The sequence below is a fragment of the Buteo buteo genome, chromosome 1 (genome assembly GCF_964188355.1).
Source record: "Buteo buteo chromosome 1, bButBut1.hap1.1, whole genome shotgun sequence".
Classification (NCBI taxonomy): domain Eukaryota; kingdom Metazoa; phylum Chordata; class Aves; order Accipitriformes; family Accipitridae; genus Buteo; species Buteo buteo.
Genome location: NC_134171.1, coordinates 8,550,509 through 8,571,841, shown reverse-complemented (window position 1 = coordinate 8,571,841; position 21,333 = coordinate 8,550,509). Strand labels below are relative to the sequence as shown.

The 21,333-nt window shown below is 39.6% G+C and overlaps 1 protein-coding gene across 5 annotated transcripts; it reads right to left on the bottom strand.

Moving 5' to 3' along the window:
* Positions 1–907: 907 nt before the first annotated feature.
* TACC3 (transforming acidic coiled-coil containing protein 3) lies at positions 908–21,328 on the bottom strand. 5 transcript variants are annotated; one of them, XM_075058208.1, is made up of 15 exons: positions 21,241–21,328; positions 17,181–17,361; positions 16,897–17,042; positions 13,359–14,450; positions 12,064–12,160; positions 11,412–11,604; positions 10,324–10,376; positions 9,312–9,445; positions 9,096–9,225; positions 8,269–8,412; positions 5,659–5,863; positions 4,466–4,626; positions 2,995–3,101; positions 2,665–2,785; positions 909–1,374 (listed from the first exon to the last, which is right to left on the bottom strand). In XM_075058208.1, exons 2-15 carry the CDS (start codon positions 17,358–17,360, stop codon positions 1,309–1,311), a joined length of 2,829 nt encoding a protein of 942 aa, XP_074914309.1. In that variant the 5' UTR covers position 17,361; positions 21,241–21,328; the 3' UTR covers positions 909–1,308. The 5 variants fall into 5 exon arrangements, with proteins under 5 accessions (XP_074914642.1, XP_074914309.1, XP_074914385.1 ...); XM_075058370.1 differs by lacking the exon at positions 21,241–21,328 and having other exon boundaries at positions 911–1,374; positions 5,659–5,702; positions 5,787–5,863; positions 17,181–17,692; XM_075058455.1 differs by lacking the exon at positions 21,241–21,328 and having other exon boundaries at positions 912–1,374; positions 5,659–5,702; positions 5,787–5,863; positions 9,114–9,225; positions 17,181–17,690.
* Between the last annotated feature and the right edge of the window lie 5 nt (positions 21,329–21,333).

The window sequence follows — 21,333 nt, the reverse complement described above, 5'->3', positions numbered from 1 at the left end:
GTTATCTGAAGTTGAGGCAGGGAGTAAACTTTGGTTTTGTATACTCTTGTTTTATGACTAATTTTTTCCTCTGCTACCATCTGGCACTTTCCTAAGCAATAAGTTAAGAAAAACACACACACAGCAGAGCAACTTCTGCAGGATCTAGGCATTCAATACTGTTGCTACTGACTTCATACTGACACTCTCACATTAGTGTAGAAGTCACAAAGAAAACATCACAGACCATAAACTTGAAGTGTGTTAATTAACTGTAGACTTGCTCTGCTCTATAGGGTGTTCCTGCTACATACAGTTGTCAATAAAAACAATACCAATCAGTAGCTACCTAACCAAAGGTAGACTCCAGATCTCCCAAGCACTGCTGCTTACTTTTCCACCTGCCCTGTCAGACTACCCTTATATGTAAGGGAAGGGCTCAAACTACAGATAAGAGCACACCCAGCAGCAACAGCCCTTCTGAGAGGAAGACACAGCTACTAGTCAGGCAAGTGAGGGAATGACCGCCCAGTAATATTAGAAATAAAAAGCTGTAGCTTGCAACCAGACAATCCTGTTAATGTCTGTTAGGTAATAACAGCTCATCCGAGATGTCTGCTATTGCCCTAATTAAAGCTGACTTCATCATAACCTGTGACCTGCAGCCTACATCTCCCAAGGCTTTCCATTACAAGCAAGTGGCAGGGAGTTCCTCACAGGTAACTGGAAAGCCAATAGCATCAGACAGACTAGTGACATGAAAGAAAAAAAAAAATCAAGATAGAGTAGCAAGCAATCTGTCCTGCTATTCAGTATTCTGCTTGGCTTACCTGCAAAACCAGAATCACTCCAGCTCCTCTTTAATGAAAAAGAACACTGAAGTTCCTTTTCTTTTTTTTTTTAACATCACGAAATACTTCATAGCATTTGTGACAGGTCAAGTTTTATTACAATCTTGTAACTCTGGAATGTTTTAAGTGAGATAGCAGGAAGTATAAAGTAGAGACATGGCCCATGCTGACCCTCACCAGCAAAGCCAGGTCATGAGTATAGAACCTTGGTGTTCTTACGCAGGGAAAAGACAGAGAGTAAGACAATTAGTTTTTCTGACATGTGAAAATGTTATGCAAGACATTGTCACCTACTGGAAGCGGCAACTGAACTTAAGTTTATTGACATTTCCTACAAAAGATACAGCCTATAATATGCAAGAAAAGTGCAAATCAAAAGTTTTATTTTTTCCCAACATACACAATTAAAAAAAGTGAGTGAACACACAGAAGACAGGAAGTCAGAGAGACTAGACATATTTACAAGACAGTTAAGCTATCAAATTTTTTCCATCTTCAGGATCAAGTCATCACAGATTTTCGTTAGTTCATCATTTTCTTTAGTCTGTTGAAAACAGGAAAAAAAAAAGTGAGTTTTAGGTATGCCTAAGCTATGGTACACCCATGTAGTGAGCTGAGTTGCAACAAGTCGTGTTTGCCAACACATAGAATAGAAAGTCCATTTACATGCTAGTGACTCATGCAAATTTACTCTAAAGGACAATCTACTTTGTAGGTCACACAGCACCCTTAAGAGCCCCAGGAAGTGAGCCAGAATCCACTGTCCTGTTTCTACTTCTTCCACAGACTTCCCCATAATTTGTGGAGGCCAATTGATCTAGGGAAATAAGACTTTTCATACTCAAAGTCTTTTTGTTAGATGCACTGAAATTCAAGATAGTGACAGTGAAGATTAAAATCTAAACAAGACAGACAACTCTGTAGGATGATGCTTTGATACTTTTACTGACATATGGCGATAATTTCCAGTTTGTGTAATTCCTCATATGGTCGAACCATTTTAATAAGAGTTCTTAACATAAAATGTTACTGGGTTTATAACATGAACTAAACTAGTTCTGTGTTAAATGGCTTGTCTCATCTCTCCAGTTACAGACCTACTCTTTCCTCAGCTATGCAAACCTTAGCCATAAACCTGAAGACTAAACACAAATATGGGACTTTTCCCTGAACAGGAACATGTCACCATTACCTATTTTCGAGCCTTCAATGCTGGCAAAAGATACAACCATGATGCAGTAAAACTAATAGCATGCGTTTCCAGCAATATGACTTTTAACCCTCAGAAAGCTTTTTCCTTTGAAGGGTTCTAACAAATGACACTGATGTGCATTTACAAAACATTCTAAGACTTTATGCAATATGAAAAAATATCAAATACAAGGATTAATGGCCTGAACAATATTGAAATAGTTTAGCCAATACAAAAGAGCCTGCATTAGTGCCAATAGTTTACAAATCATGTTTATGAACAAGCTGAACCAAACAGTTACTCAAGATTCATTCTGAGATCCTGCTCTGGGACATATTTAAGTTTTAGATCACCATCTCCTTCAGTAGTTGAGATTACCTCCCGACACAGAACCTGTGTTGATCACTTCTGCAACACACCTATGGGAACAAACCTTTGGCTCCAAAAAATCTAAGCATACAGATGAGTCTTGACATAGAGTTGTGCCTTAAGTTTCAATGCCTATTTCCCAAAGCCTGCCAGGACAGCAGCCACCAAAACCAGCACAGTTAGCATGGCTATTTCTAGCACTGGTACACGGTAGTTCTTGACCTAGTCTAAGGCAATAGTTTGAAGAGACTCACCCATGGCATTTTGACTAACCTTTTGTTCAAGACTCTTTTCTAAAGACTGGATCCTCATTTGTTCTTTGCGGAGACTGGCTTGTAGTGCTGCAGTCTCTGATTTAGCTTTGCTTCGCACCTGGGCAATTTCCTCATTTGCTCTGAAATAGAAGCAAGACGGTGTTTACATCCCCTTCAGACAGCACAGCAAAACTGTTCATAGAATCACACTAGATGCTTGTACTTTGGATTGATCCCCAAACTAAACATGTTTTAAACCAAGTTTTGGTATTAATGAATCACATTTTGCAGCAACTATGAAAACTACATATTTCACTCCCAGTACTTGGCTTCTTGACATGGTACTTACTGATGCAGCTTTTCTTCAGCATGTGCCTTTAGCGTCTGATATCTCTGCTCCTCTTTTTTAATTCTAGCCAGGTATTCTTCAACACATTTTTTCAGAGCCTCTTCATTCTGTCCCAAAACCAAGAAGCTTAGTTAGCTTTTTATGTGCTAGTAGACAGAAGAGTCTCTCCACAAATGGCCCGATTACACCAAAGTGGCAGTATTTGCTCATCAGAATAACAGGAACGACTGTGAAGTCCCACAGATCTACATAGGGACTAAAGCTTCCCCTTTCAACTCTCTTAACTTTGCAAACTAAAATTTATTCACCCCATTTCCCTCCCAATATTCTGTTTATTTTGTAGCAAACTTTACTAAAGGGGAAAGGTCACTGAAACTAATGTCACTAATCAGTTTTCTGTGCTTTGTTTTGTTGTTGGTGTTTTTTTTTTTAAACCAGCTTTGTCTTAGCTTGCAATTGTCCTAAGAATACCTAGAAATCCAGCTACTTCAGGGAATCCATGGAAAGATTCAGGTTTTGGACCCTGACGTAAATTAATCAACATTAACAGCAAGAAAGCTACCTTGGTAGGCACAGACACTATGACACCTTATTTTATTAGGTATTACAGCAAGTTGGAACTGTTTGAAACAAGGGCTAAGACTCCCCTACTAATTCTAGCTCTTGAATCCAGAAACTCCATTTCCAAGTGATGCTTTAACTCTGTGCTAAGGAAGGTCTTCTGAATTTAGTGTGGAGACATGGAAGAGACACAAGATGAACAAAGACTGACATGTTAGTAGAGCAGAAACTTAAGTCATAACACAGACAACATGCTTGTTTCCTCAAACCTAGACTAGAAACTTGTAACAGGCTAGTTCTAAGCTTGAGTAAATAGGGAACATTAAAGGATAACTGAAGGAAAAAATTTGAAGGCACTTTTTTTAAACACCAGCTGAACCTTTTTTATGCATTTCATGTAATAAGAAACCATAGCTTATGCTTCTCATTAGCTTCACTCCTCCAATCTCTGAAGATGCTGCCAAATGAAGGCCTGACTCTACAAAGTTGGGGGGGGTTAAGATAAAGAACATGCAATAAACTATTATAATTTTGACTTTTAATAGCAAATCCTCTTCAGCATCCATTCAACACAGAGTAAGGGAAACAAGCTGCCCTTATGCAGCAGTTGCTAGACAACAGCCTGTCTCTATGATTAACAGAAAAATGATATGCATGCAGCAAGAAATAGCTCATTCTTCCATTTGAAGAAACTTAGGCTTCTAACAAAGATATCATTATCATACTTTAACCCAGTCACTAAATACAATAAACCAGTAATTTTTTAAAATCTTTAAATAAACAACTTCACACCTGGTTTTACAGGTAGTGCATGTACTAGTAATTAATGACTGCTCTAGAAATTCATCATTTCCTCTCCACTAAGTCTCATTTATCTTGGAAGGATATTATTTACATTATAGCATCTTACTTTGTGGTAACCCTCTAGCACTTCCTTCTGTTTTTCAAGTCGTTTGAAGAGTTCAGAGAAAGATTTCTCCATAGAGTTCAGATCTGAAATAACTTGTTGCTTCTCTTCCAACACCCTCTGCATTTCTTTCTTTGAAAATTCCTTCTGCTTCTGAGCATCCTCTAAAGAAAGTGGAGTTAACAGAGTTACACTCATGATAGTTGTTGCATTAGCATAAAACTAGTTCCACAATATGGACAGACAACCTCCACACCTTCAGTTCTTCCTCTTAAGCAGAAAAGGGTTTCATAATGCAGCCTTTCCTCTGAAAGGACACCATATCTCTGCTTTTAAGGAAGCAGTTATATTCTCTTTATTTACTACATACTACCTCATACCAACCCAAGGCCATTAAAGACCAGTTATAAGGTGCTTGCCCAAAGCATTGTTTCTCCTGCAATGTTGTCAAAATACTACACCCGAGCAGTTTACCATAACAGGGGCCTCAAATGTTGCAATAGAAACAAGGAATCCAAAAGTATGTTTGCATTAAATATACACAATAGCTGGAAGATCTGGAGGAGACTAGGATAACAAGCCAAACTAGCATAGCAAACTCTTTCAGGACAAGTTTTTGTTAGCACACCTGAGCTGTGTTTCCCATAGGCTTAAGGTAGCACAAAAAAGCTGATATAATATTCAGACTCCTTAAAGAACTAAATTTAAGCAAAGCACAGATTTTGCTATTCAGCTTTGAACTAGGAGAATGTACCTACACAATAAGAGTTTCATTCAATGTCTTCCTAGCTTTGAAGCCACAAACTTGACTGAAGCAAAGGCCAGATCTGTCCAGCAACAACTCCTATTGACATCACTTCAGTGAGGTCAGATAATAAACAGTTAAGCACAAGGTGCAGACAACTGGATCTACTACTTTTAATAAGCCAACAGTTCACACTCCACTGTAGAGTAAGGAAAAGTTAGACGTGTTCATGCCTGATTCAGGAAGTCATCATTAGCTACCAAGTGATATCATATCTGTATATATATGCATAAAAGTGTTACTCTACCTTATCTGAAACCTTACACTCACCCTGGAAGCCCTTGAAATATTAATGCCATCAGAAGTGAAAGAGTACTAACTTCAGTTAGCAACCTTAGGCTAAACATGCCCCCCCACCCCAAGCCATTCAAAGTGTAATTATGGAACTTACCCATCATTTGTGTTATTGTACCTTCAAATTCAGCAACTATTTTTCTAAAAAACATGAAAAAATGTTGAACATAAGTTACAAAAGCAGCTGAAGTAAATAGATAAAAAAAAATCAGGACAGATTCATACCCCATTTCCTTGTATTCCATATGAAGCTTATTATACTTCTTTTTCCATTCCTCAGTCTCCAACTGTTTCTCTTGAACCTTTGAGGGGAAAAAATAAACCTTTATTTCTCGCACAGGAAGATATACAAGATTTGATACTCACAACAGTCTGAAGGGCTGCTTAGGTATACTTCTAACTTGATACGGAGAAAAATAAATTCTAACTGCTTAACAGAATCAAAATTAAGTGTTTCATTACAAATTTGAGTTAAATGAGATGTAGATTGATGTGTAGGTTTCACATACATGATTCCCACTCAATGTTACCAATATCTCTTCAAATGGCAAGATCAGAGCCAACTCAGCCAACGTCTTGACTACTCTTACTCATTGTATATGTAGATCACTGTTCCTTGGCCAGTTATGTTCTCTCGAAGTAATATTCTCTCAAGTGACATGTATTTCCCTTTTATTTACAAGGCAGACAAAAAAAAGCCACACAAATCTGCTAATCTTAACAGGAAAGAGCAAGTACCAGAAGTCTAGTCTAGCCAAAAATTAAATTGCTGTTTGGAGTAATTTATATTCAACACTCAATCAGCCCCCTACCATGTTTCCAAATTTAAAGACAGCTCAGTTCATTTAATAACAACCATACCTATTTCACATCAGCTGAATTAAAGCAGAGCTCCCAGTAACAGTATTAAGCAGTATAAGCTCTCTTTGCTAAATGCTTTGTGTAAACTCCATAAACTTAATTTTGCCCTGGGGTTTCTATTAAGAACTATAACACTGATAGCTGACTGCAGTGTGGGAGGCCTTCAAAGACAAAAGAGGCCCAAAATACATAAAACAACCTCGAATTTTAAACAAGAAGGTGAGAGCACATGATTACTGCTGATTTCTCTTCAAAGTTGCACAGTATACTGTAGTACACTGGTGTTCAGTACTTCTTTAGAGCAAACTCATTTTAAACCTATTGTAATATTTCAGATGACAGGAAGTGGGGTACAAATGAAAAAAAGAATGTACCAAAATATAAAGAGAAAACATTAACAATAGTTAGGCTAGAAACAAATGTTACAAAAGCAAAAATGCGTGAAGATGGAAACCAGATAGAAAACTTCATTTGCAAACTCAACAGACATGGTTCAGTAGACTCAACGAACGCTGCCATGAAGTGCTGCTGTATTTGCCCAGAAGGAAAACAGGGTTTTGGTTGTTTTTCCTCTCGTCCCACTCTTGAGTTGTTTCGCCAAAAAGTAATCTTAAAATTTAGTCTGTCTTCCTTTCAGGTTAAACAAAAATGCTTGGAATTACTGTATTAAGTGACACACAGCTGGAGTCATCCAGTCACACCTGTCTTGCTACAACTATGTTTGCATATTTAAAATAGTTCTTTGAAACAAGAGATTAGAGCACCAATTTTAAGATATTACAAGCTTTACACCCCGTTACTATATAAATCCTTCATTTTAGACCAGTGCAATAAGAGTTGTTCCCCTGTCAAAGCTGCTCTTGTTTTCCTGTACTAGTTAATATGCTAGGTAAAAGTGTCCTTCTAAATGACAGAAAGCAAAAGTTACTCCTAGAAAAGCTAGTATCTTTGTACTCTAAAGGGAAAAAAAAATAACTTAAGTAGCAAATAATCACAGGTCATCTTTCTTTGGTCTCCTTAGTGTCACTGCCTGCAGTATTGCTAGGCAGGAATTTTGAATGCTCCATTTTCTTGTGAAGTTAATTTTGAAGCGACACGAATAGCTTTAAGGACATTTATCCTTAAGTACTCCTCTTACATTATTTAGTATTCATAAGGTTACATAACCCAGAAGCTATAATGAATCAAGTACTTATATTTTTTAATTAAGTGGATACATAACTCTCCTTGCATCAGCAAGAAGATGGGGGTTCAAAAGCAATTTCTGTAGTGATATAGTTAAGAACTGCTTGAAATCTCAACTACTTCTTTCCTCTTCCACTAATGTAGTTCTCCTCCACATGAGGTCCAGATCTCACTGTTATTAGCTGGACATACTGTTGTGCCTCCCCAATTCACAAAAAAAAAAATTGATCACTGCACTGAATTGGCATTACAGTTTTATCTTGTTCTAAGGAGATAATTATATCAGGAGGAGCCACTCCCTCCCATTGGCAAGAACAGGTACTTCCTGCCTAGTTTAATATCCTGCTTAGTTTAATAAGGAGTATTCAGATCACTGATATCAAGCCTAACCATTCCATCTGATAACAGATGCTTTTTAATACTGACCAGTTCTAAGGCAGAACCTGACTAATAGTGAAGTTTACTGTATTTCCTTAGATATTAACTCTGAAGAGTTCTATACCTACTGCTCCTATCAAGTGCAGAGCAAGCATTTCAGAATGAGATGCTTATGTCAAGTACAATGGAAAGAATTACCAAGTATAGAGATTTATACCAGATAGTCTAAACACAAGGGACTTTCAAGGCTATGCAAAGTGCTGCTTTGGAAGGGTCACTGTACCTCTCTTTTAACCAGTTCAATAGCTGCATCCATGTCTTTTTGGCTGTATTTTAGCACATCTATAATAGCATCCACTGCAGTGTTTGTGGAAGCAGCAAAAGGAACATCACTAGTCAGGGAGTCTGGAATTAGGGAATCTGTGTCCTGTGAGGAGAAAAAAAAGTAGATACTTATTTTCATGCCACTGATTAACTGTATGCAGATTATTTGATGGTAAGTCAACATACTTTACTGAAACACTGAAAACACCTCCATAACTTTGTTACCATAACTTTCTTACTTTGTAGATATCTTTTAGAACTATGTAGTTATCTTTAAGTTATAACACAAACTGCTATCCACCAATTATAGCTATCAGAAACAAAGCAGATGACACCACACTGTTGCCCACCAGTAAAAAAACAGCACCATTCCAGGATGAACTGCTGTGTGCAGATCTGTTCATAAAAGGCTGTTCAAACTATAAGCCTTAGACTGTAGAGCATCAAGTTTAATCAAAGAAGTGCTTTTCATCCCAGCAGTGCAATTAAAATTTTGTTGCTTCAGCTGCATGAAAAAAACTGCTTGATTAAAGCATTCTTAAGAACAGCTCAAATTCTCCTACACCATGTGCAATGTCACCAGTTTCCACAAGAGATTTTTAATACTTAAGAAAATACTATCCACCAAAAAGTTCAACTTTGATGTAAGTGAGTATCCAACCTGGTTTTTAAGATAACAGTTTAAATAAGCATTAAGTATTCTGCAATCCTTAGAATATCTGCATAAGTCTTAAGTCCAGAACTTAGCCCATCCCTTTCCCAAAATATCAACAAGAAACCTGGTACCATTCTGGACACCCTTACAGAAGTTGTAAATGTTCCCAGAAGATCTAGTCCTTTTGGTTTCTCTTCATTTTGAAGATTCACTGCAGGCTTTTCAGCTTCCTCAAGCGATTTACTTATATCAGCAACAGGACTAAAAACGAACAAACACCATTATGTTCAAGAACTGCCTTTCTTTGTAAAGCTATGTACTATAGCCTAGACTAAGTCGATACCTACCCACACTGAAGTGGAGCTGTCATGATATTCATAGTTGTTTCAACAGTACCAGAAATTGGGTTTCTTGGACTGTCTCTCAACAGAGGGTCAAACTTCAAATACAGCGACTGTTTCCTCAAGGCAGACTCTTTGAACTAAGGGGAAAGAAGCATAAACTGGCAGATATGCTGCTTCATAGCATAACACACACATCCCACACACACATAAATAATCCTCTGGAGAGAGGGTGAGCCTATTCTTCAGTGGCCAGAGCATTGTTCTCAGGAGAAAAATTACGTAAGAGAACTCGGTGCCCACATGCTTAAGTCCTTATGTAATATCAAGTGAACTCAATCAGCTCAGACAGAACCAAAAGGGCAAACTTTTATGAACTCTTCAAAACCAGCAAAATACAGTGAAAGGGGAAGATAGTATTGTAAGCTGAATGAGCAGTGCATGTCATTCTCTGTCTTTGCTCATACAGCAATAAGGACAAACAGAGTGTGATCAAAAATCAATTGCAATTCAGTGTATTCACTGTATATTCAGAGCCACTCCTACTCTGGACCAAAGTAGGAGAAAGAATAACTAAGCCAAACTGATTAAAACATGACATGCCCAATTTAGAGACAGATTTCCTGAAACTGCCCATAAAACAATAGAGCTTAGAAAAAAATATTTTCAAAACAATGATCCTCTACTTTCAAAGAATTATGTTCTCGCAGTTTTGGCAACCAGAGAGGTGAAACATAATCCATCTCAGTTTCACCACTATTAAAGAAAAATAGCACCTTTGCAAACTGAAAGCATAAGACCTCTGATCCTTAGCAGAATTGCTTATAACTACATTTCCTTCCAGCACCATCTCCTGCCCAGCCTTGTAGACACATTCCTTCAGAACAGAACCTATATTTCTGTAGGCAAGCTCAAAGTGAAGTTATTTCACAAAAACATTTAAGGCTTGACAGTTTCATTTTCTTTTCCTCTCCCCTCTGCCAGGGAGGCAAACATAACATTTCAATGTCATACTTACTGATGAAGTCCCAAACTGTTCAAGATAGTCTATTTCTATGCCCATTCCTAGAACTGGAAAAGCAGGAAATGATACAATGAAGATGCAATATTGTCATATTGTCTTACAGTGAAGCACCCACAGACAGAAACAAATAGACATGTGTATAAAGCAAATAAATCCCTGCTCCCACATCATAAGCTCTAGTTTTTCATTGGCTAAAAATATTGCATTTCTATCTGGACCTGAATAAAAAAAAGAATCAGGCAAAGATTTCTAAGCTAAACAAACTTACAGCTTACATTTGCCTCCACACACCTCTAAGAATATGTAGAATTTAACACACAGCTGAAGAACTTTTGTTCCACGGTTAGAGTGACAAGCACACTCAGATATTCTACCCTTTTATATAATGCCCCATAAAAGAGTAAGATTGGCAATCTCACTGTTAAAATTAGTGGACAGCTCAGATTTGAACAATGCAGTTATAGCCATTTCTCAATACACTGATTCAACTCAAGTATTAAAGGTAAGTCTCAGACTGCACTGCAGTCAAGTCATTTACTCATCCTTCCACACAGTGCTCCTACAAGGAATAACCCTTCCAGGTGGTTAAGTCACAGCTATGTAGTAAGCTTTCAAGACAGGCAGGCAAGTACAGGAAGACTGTCCACACTGCAATATGAAACCAGCATTCAAGTAGTGCTAAGGCCTGCAGTAATCTACAAGACTCAAATACAGGCAGTTGCAATAGCTCTAGTACTCTCAATTTAGCAAGTCCTTAATACCAGAAGTTATTTTAAGGGAGCATTTTTTCAGCACAGAAAGTCACCACTGTAAAAAGATTGTTTCTGTACCAGCCTAAATATCATCCTTCCAGGCAGCTGAATGCTAACAACCAGCTGTTTGAATTTAGCTTAATCCAGAGAAAGTTAGAAATAAGCTAAGGTACATTTCCCACCCCTGCTAGTCATTGTAGGTTTTGCAGTCCTTTCAGAAGAGCAAAATGAGACAAAAACTAGAATCATTGCCAAAACTTGTAGAGAAGTGCATACGCAGAGGTTATTGTAACAATATATTTTCAAGCTATTCTAAAGAAATGCACTTACCTTCTGATGATGGTCTGAAGAGCTCTTCAGGTTCAGTGCTAGCTGTCTGCTCATTTGCTGTTATTTCAGTTCTGTGGGAACTAGGTTTAATTTCTTCTGCAGACACTGACTTTTTTCCACTGTCAGCAGAAACCAAATTATCTTGAGAGGGGACATTTGCTGGAGACATTTTGGATGGGCTCATTTGCGTCTCCTGATGAGAAAAACACAATCCTTTTTACTGTTAAAATAATGATTTACATGCAAGGAAAATCACAATAACGATCAAATTGGTTTGTCATAAACTAGCTGGGCAGCCAGCATAATAAACCAAGAGTTCACAGGCATAGAAACTAAACTACCAACATTGAGTACAGCTAATATTATACAGGAGTCACTTTTTTTTTTTAAGAGTCCACACCCTTATGTTTGTCCTTATATGTGATTGCTGATCAAAAAAGATACTAAATACCAAGGTACCAATTTGGCTGTCTCTGATGTTACCTTCAAAAGACAAGTCTGCACAGTTGGTATTCATTCTAGAGCTGCTGAAGATGCAGAAAACCACTAATTCTTAGACAAAATATCAAACATGGGTTTGACAAGGTTAAGTCAAAGAACTCTGTTTCATGGAACAACTTGGTAAGAACTGGCTATCTTTCCTATACCTTACCATGGCTATCTCTCCTGGAAGTTCAGCTTCTGCTTGAACTCCTGGCTTAGCTTCTTGAGTTCTTGACTCATCTACCACACTCTGTTTGCTGGTTTCCCTGAAGAAAAAAGGAAAAAAAAAAAATCAAAATCCAAATCACACAGACAGTTCTGAATTCTATTTACCAGGTATACTGAAGCATTGAACAAACGAAGCATATCTGAGAGTTTCTACTGCCACAGCACAGGAAGCTTTAAGGAAGGTGGGATCTAAATTCACTGTCTTGCCTGGTGACAACTTAAGTGACAGAAAGCTCTCCCTCCATCAGAAGCAGTGCTACCTGGGAAGCAGAAAGTCACAGCAGCATCACTTATTCCTATTCACTTAACACTGTTCTCTAATTTAAAAAAAAAAAAAAAGGCTTAACAAACAGAAATAAAAGATAGGCTTTTTGTTTAATTAAGAACGGAATTACAAGCAGCCTGCTACTCTTTCCAAAGTAATGCAGTGATTATTGGTGTAAAGCACAGAACTTCATTTAATGGAGTCCAATACTTTAGTTACTGCTAACAGCACAAACTTAACTTTTCACCTTGGTAAACAGTAGCTGATCACATTACACAGGGGGCAAGAGCACAAACATTTCTATCAAATGAACATCTTGTACCAGTCAAGTTCTGGCAAGCATCTGACTGTCCATAGTAATGCTGAGATTTTAATAGTTAGACTTTCTAGGAAAGGCAACACAGTATCTCCCATTCTGAAATAAAAAGCTTTATGTGGTGCCAAAAAAATGCAACTTTAGTGACAGACCTTTTTATTAGAGATAGCATTCAGATTCCAAGAACAAGCAAGGAAGAAACAGCACCTCAGAGTTCAGCCAGGACCCTAAGCAGAGAAGAGAATTGCCTAGTCCTTTCACATGCTGCATGATGTGCAACGCTGCTGCCTACTTACCTGGTTTTTTGAAAGACAGCAGCAGTCACCTGATTCTCCACATTTTACTCTAATCTTGGAGAAATGGGGAAAGAGCCACTTGACCAAGGTACTAAAGCCCCTCCCATATAAGCCTGTTACCTCTCATTCCTCCAGATTTAAGAACACCTTTTGCACAGAGCTAGCCATCTCAGGACGGCTTCCACAAGGAGACATTTGCTGTTGCAACACCCTGTGTTAAAGGTTACAATGTGCAACAGACTCAGCCGACCTCAAAGGGAGAAAGTCAAGGAGGTATGAATCAACTACTTAGAGATACCATCTATCTTTTCCTCACATGAGTTCAAGGTGCTTCTACATTCAGCTACAGATTTACTTACAGATTCCTGGGTTCTCTTTTCTCAGGAGTTTCACAGGTACTCGCTCTGTTATCCTGCTCCAGTGGAAGAGGCTCCCTTCTTGATGAGGTATTATCCTGCTCCTCTTGCAGGTGAGCTTTCTGAGGGCTAGGTTTAGAAGACTTGGGTGAGCTGGAAATTTTAGAGCCTCCTCCAAACGGATTAAAGTTTGGATCATCAAGTTTCTCCCAGTCAAACTTATAAGATGCTTTGGGAACAGGGATTTCATCTTCCACATTACTTTTATTTTGCACTTCAGTATTCTCTGGTTTTGTTTTGGTAATAGGAATTTTTTTGGAAGGTGGCTTAATTCCAGTTCTTTTACCTAGTTTCTTAGGAGGTGGCTTTCTAGCAGTGGTATTATCGAAGTCAAATTCCAGTTTTACTGGTCCAGCCTTGGTGACACCAGGCTTTTCTGCAGGTCCCCCTTTGGAGATAGCCAGCTCTTCTGCAGGCTTTGGCCCTTCAACAGAGGCTTCTTCTGCTACTGAAACATTCTGAAGCTTCAATTCCCTGGTTTTAGAAGAATTAGTTACATCAGAACTACTGCGACCTAAGTTGCCAGATAACTGTACAGGAGGTATAGGTGCTTCTAATCCCACTGAATTACCAATTTGGCTCACATCTGTGGAAGCAGACTTCACATCCTGAACACAGTCACTGATTGCTTGCTTAGGGGACAGCTTGGATTTGTTAGACTCCAGCTCTCTCAATACAGATTCTTTTCCAGAGAAAAGAGCCTTCTCCTCTTCACTTGAGTGCTCTGTACTTGTTGTGGTTGAAGCAAAAGGAGCTGTATCATCCAGAAAAGAATCGTTACTTTTTTCAGAAGTTTTCTCAGGGCTGCTAGATACTCTTACAGGAGACTTTTGCAGATTTCCAGGAGAATGCTGCAACTGCACTGAACTTTGAAAAGGATTGATGTCATTTAAGTTATCAAAATCAAGATTGTAGGAACCTCGACTCTTCACTGGCATCTCATCATCTGGGTAAGGAGCCGTGCCGACTTTCTCTGGCATTTGTGTATTTATCACTGTATCGTTTGCTTCAGCTTCAGTCTCTTGTTGACATGTGCTGCATTATAAAAAAAAAAAGAGATCACACATGCTAGAGTTATTTTTTAGACATCATTTAAAATCATCTTTAAAAAGGTATTTGCACAAGTAGCTTTGCATGCTCAGAGTAATCTGATTTTTTTGACATAAAGCAGCTGACAGCCAAAGAATATCATCAGCAAGAATTCAGTTGCCACTTAAACATTCATAAGTTATGAGCTCTGGTACACATGAACCAGAGCTATCTCACTATAGTGAGATCAATCCTTAAAGCTAATAGGTATTCTTAAGCTACCTGTTCTACACAGCTATGTTACCTTATGCCAGTCATCACTGGAGACTGCTCTAGTCACTACAGCATATGGACACTTCCATTTCACTAGACAGTGAAATATACAGTGCTTAGGAGGAGATATTAACAGTAAACAGCTTAAACACAGGCACAACTAGTAGTACATCTTCACATAGATTCATCTATGAGTCATGACAGACTCACAAGTCTGGGACCAAACTGAGTCATGATTCAGGTTCTCCCATTTTAAGTCATTACTTTGTCTGGTCATTCTGGCAGGTATTTTTCCCCTGAAAGTACACACAAGCATTTCACCTATGAGGGCCTACACACCAAAAGAGAACCTGGACTTCAGGCACTGTAAACTCTGTGCAACAGCAAATCTGAAGAGCAAAGTGGTACACAAGAAAATACTTTTCCAGCAAGAGAAAGATAAAATTCTCTAGCAGAAGAAACAGGTTAAAGAAAGAGTTTGTGTACTCACTACTGCTGAGTATTCTACAAGTTATTGCTCTCTATTTCCCCAAACTCTACTAAACTTTTTAGGCTTAGCCTCAGACTACAGAGAGTTAAGCCATTACTTCCTGAAACAGGATTTCCTCCCATTGTTTTGTCCCTTCGTAAAGTTACTATTTCTATGTGCCATCCGTATCTGCTGTAGAACAGAACATGATTAAAAGCCACTCGCTATAAACACTTTAATAAACCCGAAAGCAAAGCAAAGGCGGGAGATAAGAGTTCAGGAAGTCCTTCTCACCCGGTTTGAGTGCCTCTTCCCTGCAATAGTTCAGCCCCAGGCTCCTTCAACTACTCAGGCCCCTCCCATTCTCCTTCAGCGTTTAACCTAATAAATGCCAGTCAAGAGCAAGACACCTGCTTGAAACTTGAATTACTTGACACTAGTCAAAAGTGACACCCTTCAGCAACACCCAGTCCTTTAGCTTATTTGCTACAAACAGATCCTTATATTTTAAAAGTAGAAAGGACATGTACTGTAAAAGCAGTGTCTTGACACATAATTACACCCTAACTAAAACCCATTCAGCGCTAGCCCTCTTAACTCACTTGAACCCTGTATGTACTAAATCTTCATTTATTCATGTGAACAGTAAGTTTGGGGCATAAATGCAATTAAGTCATTTAATTGTGGTGGCTAGCTCAGAAGTACTTTTCTAAACTGGAGTATACGTGCAAGTTAACAGTTGAAGCAAACCTATACATTTAAAGAACATGTAAGTGTTCCCACTTTCTCCTTTCTCCCCTTCCCAAAAACAAGAATGGGGTCAAATGAAAGTATTAGGTAGTTAAAAACAAGCAAAAGAATGTATTTCCTTGCAGACGACAAAGCTAAGATCTGATATTTCTTGCAACTGAGCATTATAGATGTCAGATGTTTATACAAGTTTAAAAATGAGCTAAAAAAGTCAGTAACAAAAAACAGGCATTGAGGCCTATTAAATAACATTGTCATAACACTGTTTTATAGCATTATAACAATATTTCTAGTAGAGTTGCAAAACCCCAAATTGGAACATTGCAGACTTTGCACTCTTCTCTATAGAGCTACCATGAGCCACTTTAAGAGCCAGTCTGCTAGACTGTAAAGGCACACGAACTTGTTTGTACTTGGGACTGATGTTACATTCACTTTGTGTTGCTAGATTTTCTTTAATCTTAATACTCATTGACTCAAGGTGTCAATTCAAGCTAACCCTTCAGAAGATGTATCTTAAGGAGAAAATCTAGACAGATAAAATTGTACTTAACATACAAGAGAAGAAATTTTAAGGCTTAGCTTCAGAATAGTGGTAGTCTCACATGAAAACGTTGCCATAGGAAACAGTTTTGTATACTCTGCCTAATGTGTCTCTTTTCTCTTAAACTATTTATCTGTATCATAAATCATCTCTATGAAATCAGTTACTGAGAAGTTAGAAATAGAATTAGGTATTCAACATTACAACCACGATAATTGTCATTACTTTCAAGAAAATTTTATCTTTGAAAAGGGTTCGTTCATCCAAGTCAGCATTAATTTTGGTCCTTTTGTGCAGTTTACATCTTGTTATAAAATACAAAATTACATTTTAAATATACAGGTTTATAATGGGGAAAAATTAACTTGAGTATGTCCCATGCTGCTAATACTACTAGTGGTGAATACATTACTTACTCAACGCTGACAGGTGCAGATAAAAGATCGTCCACCAAGGCTTCACTGCAATCATCAAGCGTGAAAGTAGTCTCGAGTTTGTCCGTCATAGTAGGACTTAAGATTTTTCGAGTCTGAGGATCTCTTAGAGGAGTTTGAAAGGTTACCTTTAAGAAAGGGGCAGGGGGAGGAAAAAGGAAGAACATGAACACCAGAGTACTTCCAAGCTCCAACTAGCATATGCATTCAGTAGCAGACATCATAGAAGGCAAGAGAAAATAATCAATACAAAACCAAAAGTTTACCTTCATAGCTTTTGCCACACTTTTTGGTGGCAAGTTTTCTTTCTGGGACAGGCGTAGGATGGAAGGTCTACCTGTAGGTTCTGGTGGTGCAAAGAAAAAGCCAGAGTCTTCCGCTGTTAGATCATCATTGATGTTTCCTCCGTTTTCTCCATTTTCTGCATTTAAAATCTGCAGACTCATTCTAGAATATCAACACATACAACATCGCAGCATGAATGAGAGGGTGTGGTCAGCCAGATGCACTTGCAGATAATCAAAGTTGGAAGCCTGGCGCTGGCTAGCAAAGATTAACAGCTTCAAAAGAAGTTTTAAAAGTTGAAAATGTTCACATGAAAAGTTAGATCTCAGAAGACCCTGAAAGCATCTAAATGCAGCACTGCACAATCCCTCTGCTTTTGTTAGGGGTCCAGGAAGTTAATTGTTGATACTACACTTCCCACTGTTAACATAATAACCTTACTAATTAAGCTGCCCATCCTTTAAAGGGAGCTCTGTCATTTGCAAGTTTCCTCAATCCCAACCCCTTAAAGCCGGTAGTGACGTACAGTCATGACTCTTGTAATAGGGTATCTAGCTAAGCAAAATCACAGCTTTTGCAAGGGGCAGATGACAATCACTTCTCTATTTTATACACATGCTCTCATTACTACATTGCACATCAGCAAACAGCAAACCCAAATTTGGTTAGTTAGGGTGTATTTAGGATCAGAGTCCTGAGTAAAATTATTTAGCTTTTTCCTGCACTGTCTGAGCACGTGCTGGTTTTTTAAGATGCATAGTACTTAAGAATCCTTTGCAGCATAGACATTATTGGTATGCAAATCCAAAAAAAATGTAATTAAAAAGGTATTTCTTAAATATAGTTCTTAACATTGGACATGCACAAGCTTTAGACGGCCATATAGGCTGTTCTAATGTTACTAGTATTTCAAGTGTGAAGGACTTGAAACTAAAGCCTTCATTGCAACTAAGATTAAGGATGAAAATAAGTTTGAAATAGAGAAAGAACACATTTCAAGTATGCTAGGCAAGCCAGCACATTATAGGTACTTGAACTCTGTCTACCTTTTACTCCCATTGGAGCCTCTGCTGTTCTTAAAGGTTTAACACTAATACTCAGTGATGCTATTGCTGTTTCTTTAAAACAGAAACAGACAAAAACTAAAGAAGTACCAGAGCACAGAAGGCATGTTAAGCAAGATCTAGGCATAACCACTGTCCACGAAGGATGACCTCCAAGAAGCGCAGTTAGTTATCTGACAAACCACTAACAACGCAATTTCTTTCATAAGAACTGATGTGTTATCTTGTACCACCTATGCAAGATAATCATCAAGTGGAGAAGATGTTGGCTTTCCGCAATGGATAACCATTCCAAGCAAATCTCAAATGCTTGATTTGACCAAACAGCTAATCTTTAGCTTGTTTTTCCATCCTCCAGCATGCAGTCAAGATTAATCCAGAAAATCAGCTGAGGAAGACTCCAAATGATTGTCTTCATTGTCATGAAGAAGTAACAAGAACACTCACACTGAAAATTTTAAGTCATGTTTTCAATCTCATTGCCCTTATGTATTCAAATTTCTGTCTTGAAGCCTCCATACACATTTCCCCACTCTTGCATTAATCCTTGTGGGAAAATTTGCTTCATACTCTCCACTGAGCTCAGCTGCTTTGTCTGCAAGCCCAACAACAGCACTTTTAATCAGCAATGGAATGCAAACAATGACTACAGAAGCAACGGCAAGCAAAGTACGCCTGTATTAGCTATTTCTTCATTCCTTCTTTATTCTTCATCATATTCATACTTTAGCCCAAGTTATTTTATACATATTTTTACACTAACAACTTGTAGAACTTCAACTTCATTGCTTTCCTTCATTCCAAGCTCAAATTGAGATCAAGTGAGTCTTTACAAACTGCAGTTTACTGTAGCTACTTTAGAAATGAAGCCTAGGACATGAAAAAGTTGTCAACACCTTCTAAAATAAGCTCCATAAGCAGGGGAGGTTTGTTTGGAGATTTTTTTCAGGTTTGTCATTGAGCCACTTGTGCACCATTGCCAAACCAGATTCAGATCATTAAAATACCAAATAATTTGACACCATGTACATACACCACATTTGCCCAGCATTTTAGATACTAAATCTAAAAATCAAACTCCTTTCTAGGATTAAATCATTAAAAGTAATTCAGCATTTATTTAAAATATTTGCAACCAAGATTTGATCTAAATTGTATTTCACAAGTTCATTAACCAGTAGCTGTGACAAAGTTAAAGGGGAAGGGAGGCTTTATTAAAGACATATTTTTGTTTAAATTAGTCAGTGTCCAAGGCATGCAAATATTGTGAAAGGCAGCCAGTTTCCCCACTACGGTCAATCAAAGTTCACAAAAATGAAAATGCACCTAGTTTTAGAAGAATATTTATTCAGGCACAACCAGCAGTCTGTCATTCTGTATTTGAGAATGAAAATAAATTCAATGACATCAGATAATTAAACCTCAGGTACCTATCGTTTGTAAATTGAGGGCTTCATGGCAACTACCTGTTGTTTAATGAACAGTGGAGCACAATATCCAAAACACTGATGTGATCTCAAATGCCTAAAGCCACTGAACATGCAGGGCAAAGATGGAATTTTTCTACTTTATTATCCTCCAGCAGCTAAGATGCTGAGCGCTTGCTCACGGACAAAGTAACTTAGTATGTGCTGTGAATGTTTCCATACAGACTGACACAGAGCCAACTGCTATGAATTTTTTTAGTGCAAACATGTCAATTCAGAACAAATAAACACTATTCTGGTTAACCAACCCTCATAATCACGATCTTCCCCTGACTACAGAAGTCACCCGACTCTCAACAGACCATTTGAGGAAAGGGAATTCGCAGCAGTTTTAACTAAAACTAAGCTTGGGACGCAGCAGATGCGGAGCCCCAGCCCAGCCAGCCTCGTTAAGGCCCCGAGCAGGCAGTCGGGGCCCGCAGCTCGTTGCGGGGGAACAAAAGATGGCCTTGGCCTTCAGCGGCTGAGTCAGAGGCAGCTGCTCGGGGCGGGAGCTGGCGATGTGGGGCTCCTCCGGGCCGGGCCAGGGAGAGGAGGAGCAGCAAGGCCAGGGAAGGCTTCGCAGGCTCTCCGGAGAAGCATCGTCCCTGCCCATCATTGCACATAGCTATGCTTTAAGTAAAAATAATAATAGTAAAAGCCTCCCCTCTCCCAGACCCCAATTCACCGGGGTGCTCCCAACACTCCTGAGTCACCCAGGAGCCTCACATCACCCCACATCACCCACTTTCCACAGGAGTCCCACATCACCCACCTCGAAACACAGCAGGGTGCCCTCAGAAACCCCCGGCCACCTAGGCTGCCTGAGCCTCCCTCAGCTCCATAAAGCCCCCAGGCTCACAGAAGTGCCCACGTATATCCTCCCCCTCCCATACTCAGAGGCGACCCCGAGTCCCCATCAGCCCCATATCACCCTCAAAACGCATGGAGATGCTCCCAAGATCCTCCTGAGCCCCACCTCATCCCCGAATTCATGGGGGAGCCCCTGAGCCCCACCCCCATCATCCCCGACACACCCCATTACCCCCAAACTCTTAGCTCAGCTTCATCTCCAAGCTCACTTAAGTTCCCCCAAGTCTCTTAGTCCTAAACTCACAAAAGTGCCTCTGAGACCCCTCGACAGGAGCCCCCCCCCCCCCAGCCCCAATCCCTCCAAGCTCAGAGGGGGTCCCCGAGCCTGTGGTCCGCCCCCCAGCCCCACACCCCCCAAGTTCACAGAAGGGATCCCCGACCCTGTCGTGTCGTCGTCCCCCCAGCCCCACACCACCCCCAAACTCACAGAGGGGGTCCCCGAGCCGGTCGTGTGTGTCGTTCGTCGTCCCCGTCCCCCCCCCCCCAGCCCCACACCACCCCCAAGCTCATAGACCCCGAGCCGTAACACACCCCACACACACACACACTTGGCGGGGCTGCCCGCAGCTCCGTAGACGACGAGACTTGCCCCCTCCCCGGCACCCCCAGGTCCCCCCCCCCCCCCAAAGGACCCCCACCTGCCGGCGGGGAGCGGGTGCGATCCCGCAGGGAGCTCGTCTGAGGCGGTGCGCGGGACCCGGCAGGCGTAAGCTCCCCGCCTCTGCAACCAC

Excerpts from the sequence above, each read along its gene's own strand:
- TACC3 (XM_075058208.1), bottom strand. The coding sequence starts at position 17,360 with ATGAGTCTGCAGATTTTAAATGCAGAAAATGGAGAAAACGGAGGAAAC. Across the intron at positions 11,605-12,063 it reads TTCCAGGAGAGATAGCCATG|GAGACGCAAATGAGCCCATC; the intron begins GTAAGGTATAGG and ends TTTTCTCATCAG. Across the intron at positions 4,627-5,658 it reads TACAATAACACAAATGATGG|AGGATGCTCAGAAGCAGAAG; the intron begins GTAAGTTCCATA and ends CACTTTCTTTAG.